The sequence below is a fragment of the Centruroides vittatus genome, unplaced genomic scaffold, assembly GCF_030686945.1.
Source record: "Centruroides vittatus isolate TY-2023 unplaced genomic scaffold, ASM3068694v2 contig_3066, whole genome shotgun sequence".
Taxonomy (NCBI): domain Eukaryota; kingdom Metazoa; phylum Arthropoda; class Arachnida; order Scorpiones; family Buthidae; genus Centruroides; species Centruroides vittatus.
The window spans coordinates 209,689-220,107 of NW_027121969.1; the positions used below are offsets into that span (position 1 = coordinate 209,689).

Here is a 10,419-nt window from a genome sequence, read left to right on the forward strand (position 1 = left end):
AGAAAATTAGATAAACTATTTTAAAGATAATGAAAATTTGTTTAAAATAGGGTATAAGTGATCAGTTTGCTTTAGTTTTATTATATAGGCTTTTTTTTTTATTTATATTTGGTTTTGGTAACGCAACACGTGGACCATCTGCCTCCCGAGAGGGCTTTTAAGGGAAATTGACCCCTATTTAGGTATTACTAACGTAAAGAAATCCCGGAAAACTCCACGCGAATCTACAACCTCACCAGTATTCGGTGGTTTTATCCACTCGGCCACTGGCGGGCCTTTTTTATTTATATAGTAGAGCGCATAAAGTTAACATTAAATTATCTCGGAGATCAAACTTTGACTGTTACTTTCGAACAGTTGGGGGAGAAGTTCGAATTCGCTCGAGTACATTTCGCGTAAGTGGTTAAGTGACCCACAACGCGGGTTTACACGCGAGAGACACAATGTCAGCTACTTATGCTTCGAGTAAACCTTTGGTTTAACCGTAAATCCTGGCGCAATATTTTTGTAATGTCGATTGTTGGATGCGGATTGGAATTGTAATCGGATTCTCGTGAAAATGGTTAAAACAATAGTGTAATAAGTGGGGGAGAGAGTGAGAAAACGTTTCTTGGATGGTGGAGGCAATTCCGGAGTAATCGTTGTAAACACTTTCCGGTGACAATTCGAAGGCCCTCGAGGGGAAAAGCTGGAAAAAGAAAACACTCGGACGGAGAGAACAGAACCGTACACACGTTTTTTTTTTTTTTTTTTTTTATACTTTTGTGAGTGTCCGTTCTCTCGGTCTCTTCCGTTTTCCTTCGTCCAGCCCGAAATTCACTACTATACAGATATTTATCAATCTCCCGTCCATCATCAGAACTCGCATTCTCTCTGTCGGCGTTACGCTTTAAAATGCATTAACCATTTATTCTTATAAGATATGAAGAGATCGGTCTGAAACCGGAAACTGTGAAATATTTCATATAAGAAAATTAATGAATTAATTAATATAAAAAATGATTTATATCGACATAAGACTAAGTAAAGGACTCCTTGGAGTTACTGAACATCCTATTTTAAAGATATTTGGCAACAATAACTCGTTATGCCATTCGGTAATCCATACTTCGCTTTGTTTTTTTTTGTCACACAACTAACTTTTCTAAATATATCCATTATTGGCGCAAATGATAGTATATTATAAAATAATTTTTTTTATAAATTTAACAGCACTATTCTATTATTTGCAAATAACGCTTAAGAAAGATTGTCTAATGGAATAATAACCATATTAGAAATATAAAATAGGCTAATTATAGTTGATTAGTTCGTGTATTAGTGTCCGTTCTGAGCACGCGCATCTTACATTCTGCCATGTTGGAACCTTTCGCACACGTGATTGTGACAGTGAGGCGTGAACTAAGCTATGTTCGCTGTATAATGATAGGATACAATTCCAACTCTATGACACATAATGACTTCCTTGAAAATAAAAATAAAAATAAAAAAAAGCAGCAAGTGGTTAAATACAAAACACGTAACAAGACACTGGACCAAATATCCGGCTTCTCGAAAACAGGATATTTTTGAAACCGATTAGTGTTGAATTTGGCGGGATGAAGTACAACTGTAGTTGGACGAGCGGTGGCTTTGCTACGGTTACCATTACGTACAGTACGTGTCTCGCAAGGCCAGTTCCGATGTGACTTGTGTTGCGTACAGGTGATCCTCTCACAACTCACTGCTTATTTGTCGAAATTTATTATAATTTTTTATGTATAACCGTGTCTTAAAGATCAAATTAATAATGATCAAACGGACTCTGCTTTAGAACTGTATTAATTTGAATCTGTTAAATCAATTTCGTTCTTTGCTTCCCATTGTTTATTTTACTTTTATAATTTACGTATATATTTGGCCTGTGTACAGGAATCCAGATGTTAACTGATTATTTAAAACATTCTAAAACATAGTACCAGAGTACCTTTTTGACCTATTGAATGCCTAAACTTGAGGAGAATATAAGCCAACATTTGCTTTTTGAAAGTAATTCTGTCACTCCAGAATCTATCTTTTGATTCATTTCAGTTTATATATTCATTTTTTCGAAGTTTTTCTTATGAAAATATTAACAAGGACTATATATAAGATATTTATAAAGTCTATCCTATAGACTGGATAAGATCTTATATGTAAGTTATTTAGTTGCGAAACTCTAAATTTCTATACCATTGATCGACCGGCAGTTTCGATTGACATAAAACCAAATATAAATCTCGTAGTATTTTTGTTTAGAAGATGCCAAAACAATTCTACAATTCCTGTAAACCTGGATATTAATTTACATAAACTATCTACATAGGAAATCCAATTAATATCATCATAAAATATGCCTCCTAGATATTTTATCTTATCCATAAATTGAATCTCTATGCTATCCATTTTATGTTTATATTTAAATCGACATATGAATTATTTCAATTTAATAATTAATTTCCATTCTAAACAGCTAATTTTATACGATCCACGACGGAGGAGTTTCGATCATGTGGCGCGACGTCAGTGAAAAAGGTCCATAAAAATCTTTAAAGTGTTTCAAGGTCATTTATGAATGGTCTCTTATTTTAAAATATATTTTGAGGTAGAGCGAGCAGACGTAATCTCATTCTCCTGTTTTCTGACTGTCAAAAATAAATGTAGAACAGATGCGGTAAGTTTAATAATGATTTATTGTTTTACATTGTATTATAGGACTTTGGTTCGACTAAATTCCCTCGTAATTTACAAAATTAAACATATAAAACTTTATTTTTCTTTGATAAGAATCCGAGATAAAGTGTACCTATTTATTTTTAACAATTTTTAAAAATGGCGAATTTCTTCGTATAGATACACTTTATTATAATTATTTATTATAAAATATTTTTAAAAAATAAATACAAGTTTGTGACATATATTATTCGTAATTGAACTTTTTTTCGACACTTTTTATGTGCAAATATTCCTTTTCCACTGCAAAAATTCTATTTATGCAATAAAATTATTTAGTAAATTAAATTTCTAATTATGTTTCATCTTTAAAATACTGTAATTAGAAGTGATGTAAATGCCATAATTATCTTTAAAATAAGAGATGAAATCATTACTTCTTTATCTTTTTTCTTTATTTTTTAATTATAAGCAGAAGTGTTGAGATGAACTCTAAATGATAAGATAAATATGATGAATGCGCTAATAAAAATTTATAAAAATAAACATTTCGTTTTATGGATTTATCTTTCTTACGATCAGTAAAGAGGATATTTAACAAATCGTGTGCATTAATTGAACACTTAATAACTAATAACTATCAATCGTCTATTTATTTACTGTAAATAAACATTTAAAAGATTTTCTTAAATATAATAAATGAATAAAATTATAAACTGAACTTACTAAGAATTAATTTTGGTAAATTAGCCTCTGTTCTTAACTACTGAGAAGTTATGGCATAATTAAGAATAGTTATATCCAAGAAAGTAATTACGGAGGTTTCGAGTTTTCAGTTCTCAAAAATACGATCAGATAAATCGATTGGTGGGGAGAATTATTGTAGATTTTATCTCTCTTTTGGCTCCATCGCGACAATATAGCGATGTTATATACCGTAGAATTTAGACTGCTATGATTATCAATTAACATTTAAATATGCCAAAAAATTAGAATGAATTTTAGAATGGAAAGAAATACTTTTTTACAGCCCATGCTATGTTTGAGAATGACCTGAAAATAGTCTTGTTAATTACTTGTCTCTATATATTTCTTCCTCTTAATTCTTCCTTGTTTTATATGGAGGCGTGGCTACCGGCTATATTTTTAAGGCTAAGCTATAACAAAGACCTCGTTTACGTTAGTCAAGTTTCAATTATAAGTAACTTGAATCAAGAATATATTTAAAATGGCATCAAATATTTCATTTTATTTTGAAACATTTTATAATAATTTAAAAAATAAAGAGTCAAAAAACTTAATTTTGAGAGAAGGCATGAGTTTAAATGCTGATAACGAGTAAAATCGTCATTAAGTCCGACACTACCGGTGATACACACGATCCCCATTATCTTCCTACCCCTTGACCTTTAATCACCAAAATTTGATAGCAATAATCCTCCTAATACACAAACCTCCCTGCAAAATTTCAGAAATTTTCGACAGAAAGCGCAGGAGTTATTAAGCTTCAAACAGGGTGAACAAAATTGTGCACTTCGTACGCACTAACATCCATACAGAAAAAAGCGCCAAATTTTTTTGTATTTCTCGATGTTAAGGTCCTAAGTCCAAAAATGTAAAAAGTTTTTGACTTATCGCCATACCGGGAAAGTAACAACGAGATTACTGTCGGTAAAGAAGTAGGTATGGGAAATTTGAGTTGTGTTGTATCGCTTTGGTCGCGATGTATTTTTGAAAGTTGAGATTAGTACCGAAATGCCGAAAGATAAAACAAATATCAGCATCCATCTTTGAAGGTGAATCTGGAGACGACTGTTTTATAAGACTCGAAAATGGTTATTGCCAACCAAGTGAGAAAAAATTTTCAGCTCGACTGGAACACATGGTGAGAATGTCATTCTTACAAACGAAACAAGCTTTATTGACTGAAAGTATTCCTCCCATAACTATTAAATTTTATGAAGATTATTATAATTTTAAATCTAAGAATATCGAATCACAGATGAATCTTGTCTATATGATTAGTAAGCGTCATTACTCTTAAAGGTTTACCATAACTCTTAAAGGTTTAAAGGTAATACACAAAATAATGAACGTCTTAAAAGTAAAAAACCTTGGAAAAAGTAATGCAAAATGTAAAAAGAGCATAAAATTTGTATAAATCAATATAATTTTTCACAAATTAATATAATTGAGAAGAAAATAATTGAGAATATAAATCGATTTTAGTAGTATAAGTCGTGATTATAAACTAAATAAAACAATATAGGCCTAATTCTTAATACCGAGATTTATTATATTAATTTAATATCAAGCAAATATCGTAAATCTTTATTGCATTGTACCGTTTCGTTTTTCCTTCCTAAAACTTACTAAATTAAACTTATTTAAACTTATCGATATAATCAGTTTAGAAGCGGCACGATCATTGAAAATTCGCTTGATTTATTTTCATTTAGTTTAGAAGATCAGAATTTAATTTTGTATAATGGAAAAAGTAGAATATTTTTCTGGATGAAGCATTACAGGTTCTGAATATTAACAATGGCAATTAAATGGGAGAAGGTAAAGTACTTAAATGCGCTTTGTAGTCTCTCTGCGAGTCACAGGTTAAGATACAGTTCATAATCGAGTTTATTCAACGGGAAGGAAGTCAAATCCATCAGACTCTATTGTCAATGCAAAGAGAAGCCGATAATCCTAAGCTGTGTTTATTCAAACAGAATTCGGATCGAGTTTGTCGAACAAAGAATGGGAATCGGGGACACCAGAACAACTCTGTTCACTATATAGATCTTTAGTCGATCGAGTGGATTAAGACTTCCCCTTACAAACAATACTCTTCACTCCGCAGCTGCTGACAGTTACCAGTATTTCAGAAATTTGATTTATCTACTGCAATTCAAAATTTATTTTCTATGTTTATTAATAAAAGGCGTTTAAAATTATCATCTAATGATTCTAATTTAGATCTATCGCGCCCGTACCCATTGGCGATAAATAAAACAATTCTTATTTTACATTCTGTATCTCGCTTAATTTTTAAAGATTGCGCTGTCACTTTTTTAATTGTTTTATAGTGGTATAACTTTTTTAAATATTTAATTTTAAATTTAAAGGAAAAAAAGGGGGAACTCCGGATGATCGGTGCCTCCTAACCAATAGGAAACGAGAAACGAGGAGAGGTCAGAGCTGTAAAATGTTTCCCCTCCAATTGAAGAATGGTTTTAGAAAAGATGAGGACGAAAGAATGCTTTGCAGTTTCCAGTTCAACTTCGTCTTTTCTCATCAAAGATATTTTAGCAATTAATTCAAAAAATGAAGCCGGTAAGTGACCAATTTTTCGTTATAGACGATGCCCGCTCTTTCTTTGAAACGTTTGGCACTTTTCTGTACCTTCACACGGCGCCTTTGAACATTACGAAAATCTAAAGAATTTCATTTCTTTTTAAAAGCGGGAATGTGTAACGAAGATTTTAAAACTGAAAAAACACAAACTGCTCCTTTTTTGAAGTGTAGAAAACCCAGGAAAGCCAGAACGTCATTCACCGATTATCAGTTACAGGTTGGCAAAATTAAGATTTGTAATTTTGTTCGTACGGTTTATAAAATGTACACAATTAATTTAAACCGTATAATTAATTTTTTCAGATATTGGAAAAAAGTTTTCATCAACAGAAATATTTAAGTGTTCAGGAAAGAACGGAATTAGCTAAAAAACTAAACTTGACAGATACACAAGTGAAGACTTGGTTTCAAAACAGGAGGTTAGATTATTTTTATATCAAATAACTTAATAATATCGGGGGGTTTTTCTGCTCAATATAAACAGAAGAGAAATAAAACAGGTTGTTTGTTGTGGCTTAAATTCCAGGCAAATCAATATAACCCTTAAAAAACTCTAGAGAACTTAAATACTTCTATCTTCCGTTCTCTGGCGTAAATAGCCATCGAGCCTACATTCCGCCAATCTTAACTCTATTTACAGAAATATTAAATAGTAAATTTAATAAATTTTTTTACTTTCTGCGCCGAAACAAAGTGTTCCGGTGAAAAAGAAATTACCCATTTCTACAGTATCACCGCGTGAGACGACTGGCAGATATCTATAGTTAAATATCAAAATATTCCGTTATAAAATTCAGAAAACTTGCCATTTTATGCCTTATCGTTATTGTTCTACATTTGTTATTATTATATTTAAATTAAAACAATAACTTCCAACAAGTTTGGTCCGATGATTTTCGACCCGACTTTCTCGACATCCCATAATATCGCAACAAGCTTCTAAAGACGTAGCAAGATTCCGACACCCAATAATTCATTTAAAATACTTGACTATCGGTTATTTCGCACTAAAGCCAGCCAATTAGGACGGAGAATTAAAATAAAAAATCTCCTTTGCTCTTTTAACCGTTTTCGGTACAACGTACTGTACTACTGTCAGCTTCAAAATTTGAACCTCGAGAGAATCAGTAATGTAATTTTTAGCGACGTTTTTATTATAGTGGTTTACAGTGGTGTGTATTGTTATAGTCAAATAAAGTTTTCTTAACATAGTTTCACTAGTTTCATTTCGGTGGCACGCGGAGTGCCCAATACTAGATAATAATAATTGTGTGTGTAGGTTGCCGCCACTGGCCTATAACGTAACTTATCCGTTCACCGGGAAGAGAACAAATGTCCAAAAGATATCATATTTTCATTAATGTAAAATGCGATGTTTACTCAAAATGTGTTAAATCTAAAATTAATAATAATAAATTATATTTTAAAATTATTATTCCATTTAAGGAAACTCGAATAGTTTCTTATTATTTTAGGACTAAATGGAAGAGACAAACGGCAGTGGGCCTGGAGCTTTTGAAGGAAACTGGAAACTACGTGGCGGTCCAAAAAATGCTAGAAAATTCGCCATATTGGTTAAATCGACATCTTTGGAATTCTCTCGACTGTCAAAATAAAATTGTCCATATTAGCTTGTAATTTTGAGCCATTTTTTAAATAATGTTATCACTTTAATGCATATTTTGAGATTGTTTGCTCAATGTAGTTATTTTCTCAATAAACTTGCACAATTTATTTTATATATTTTTTTAAAATTTAGTCTTTATTAAGATTTTAATTATAGCCGTAGATATTTTTAGTGTAATTTCGTTAAACGGTATATAAGGATATAGTTGTAAATTAAATTTTAATATTTACTACCGTATTTTACGGACTATAAGACGCACTTTTTTCTTCGAAAAATTGCCTCCAAAATTCACGTGCGTCTTATAGTCCGTAAAATACGGTATGATGTTCGATAAAACGTAATTTTAATAAGAAGTTTAACTGTAAAAAAAGTTTCTGTGCATGGTATTATTAAATAAGTTAAAATTTAACCGAATTGACGTTAAAAGTATACTCGGGAGATCAAATATAGTAAAATTATCTAAATAATATCCGAAATTTAAGAAAGTATAAATGAGGATCGAGAAACAATTTTTAATTCGCCCCCTCGAGATTTGCTCCTATAGTCTATTTATCGTAACTTGGCACCTACCGTAAATTAAAGTGGCTAGAAAATATAGTGTCAAAAGCGCTTAAATTCCTCTATTATAACAATTCGGTCCATACATCGAGGTGAGTGACGTCACAGAAAAGCGTAGTGCTACTTTCTCTTTGGCTACATAATATCTTTTCATACAACATTACAAATACAAATTTAATCGCTTTCAAAGTAAATAAATCCATACATAGTAAATAAATAAATTGTGAAAATTGTTTTAACGTATTGCTTGAGTCTAATGTTCCTAACTCTGAAAATACACTAGCAGAATTTACAAGAAAATTTGATAAAGGTGGTCTATCATATTCCACCAAAGAACTACAGCTCTTAATGATGAAACTAGAAGATAACTATACTTTTTCATTTAGTGTAAGAGAACTGCACAAGAATTCTGTACAAGATGTTTTAAATGATTGATACGTTTCATTTAAATTAAATCTAGTTGACTTCAGTGAACATAGACAAATTGTCACTAAATATATTGTAAAATTTCACTTACTGACTAGATTACATTTCCTCATAAAGGGTCTGAATAAATCTAAAAAATACACTAGAAAACAAAAATTCTACTTAAAACAGAGGAAAATCACATAGCTATCGTACTGCAACTGCAGAATTAGGCTAACAATAAACGATTTCATCCAAGTTTCTTCTGACCTAATTTTAATTTTACTGATTTGTGTATTTTTAATTTATAGATATTATTCCACTGTAATTTTTAATTCCTTTCTTTTTCTTGAAAAAGGTGAGAAATCTACATGCATATTAATCTAATTTTTAAGAGAGATTTTTCAAATATGCAGTGTATGAGTAGTAGCATGAATTTTGTACCGTTTTCGAGAAACAGCTGCACATTAAAAAGTTTAGTTTACATGCGTGGGTACTTGGCAGTAGGCTAATAATCGTTTATTTGTTACATAATTAATTTTGTAATTTTATATTGGAACAATAAAGTAACATTCTGCCTTTATATTTTATATACTGTGTAGAATATAAATGTAATTTTAATATTGCTTTATACTATGTTACATAATCCTGTATGAACAGTATACAGTATTATGTAACTAATGGCATTTGCCTAATAAATTCTATTCTAAGCCATCACCAAAGTGAAAGAGGTTCACAAAACCATATAAAAGCTACATTTTATTATTAAAAATATGATAAATTCTGTATTTTTTAGTAGATATGAATAAACCTTGTTGGTAATAACAAGAGTAGATTACTATTGTTCTCTAAATAATACTTATTTGTACAGTACTCAACTGTTGTAATGTAAAAATAGACAATATAGTGTAGGCTATTTGATTTAAAAAGAATCTTAATTAGCATTAATAAAATCGAATTCCTTCACGTATAAATGTTAATAAAATAATGCTATATAATAATTGATTGCTTGTGATATGATTTATTATCGATCTAAATTCTTTTACTTAGCTATGGCACATTACTCCACTTAAAACCAATATAAACATAGGATGATACAGCCGGTGTAGCACAACGATTGACAGTAGCGCCTCTTGCGGCAACCTCCAATAAAAGGACAGAAAATAATTCCGATACTATATTTTCTAGCCACTTTACTATAAATATTTTGTCGTATTAATCCGCCGGAGATTTTCATTGGTCAAATCACAATCGGAAGTAGCTAGACACGTGTTGACCAGTTAAGCCCCTCTCTCTGCACGTGTTAAAGTACACAACAATTTAAAAGTTACCGAGATAATACTTTAAAAAGTTATAGCCTACTTTCACATTTTTACGTAGCCGTTTAAATTATTTCCACCGTTTAAATATAGTTTGTCAAAAATTATTATTAAATATATATTATTAAGACTTAACAAAACATATTTATAATTATGTAGTTGAACATTTATCTACACAACTATTTTATTAAATAGATATAAAACAGAACAAAAACAATTTTCCGGCAATCCTTAAAAATCATACGCAAACCTCTAAAGCAGGGATGAGCAACACGCGGCCCGCGGGCCGCTTGCGGCCCGTTAAACATGTTTATGCGGCCCGCCAAGCATTTCTATAATTGAATTTATTTTATCGACTTTCTCCCATCAATATATTGTTATAAAATTAATTATAATAAAATGGTAGTACATACTAAACCGAAACAATTTTTTGTGACGAGTTACTCACTTGTCGGCGACTTGTTCAAACAT

The 10,419-nt window shown here is 30.9% G+C and overlaps 1 protein-coding gene across 1 annotated transcript; it reads left to right on the plus strand.

The window, feature by feature from the left end:
* The first annotated feature begins 2,634 nt into the window (after positions 1-2,634).
* LOC136972936 (barH-like 1 homeobox protein) lies at positions 2,635-7,778 on the plus strand. The gene is made up of 5 exons (XM_067267595.1): positions 2,635-2,692; positions 5,811-6,018; positions 6,147-6,256; positions 6,343-6,458; positions 7,515-7,778. Exons 2-5 carry the CDS (start codon positions 5,913-5,915, stop codon positions 7,675-7,677), a joined length of 495 nt encoding a protein of 164 aa, XP_067123696.1. The 5' UTR covers positions 2,635-2,692; positions 5,811-5,912; the 3' UTR covers positions 7,678-7,778.
* Positions 7,779-10,419: the final 2,641 nt, after the last annotated feature.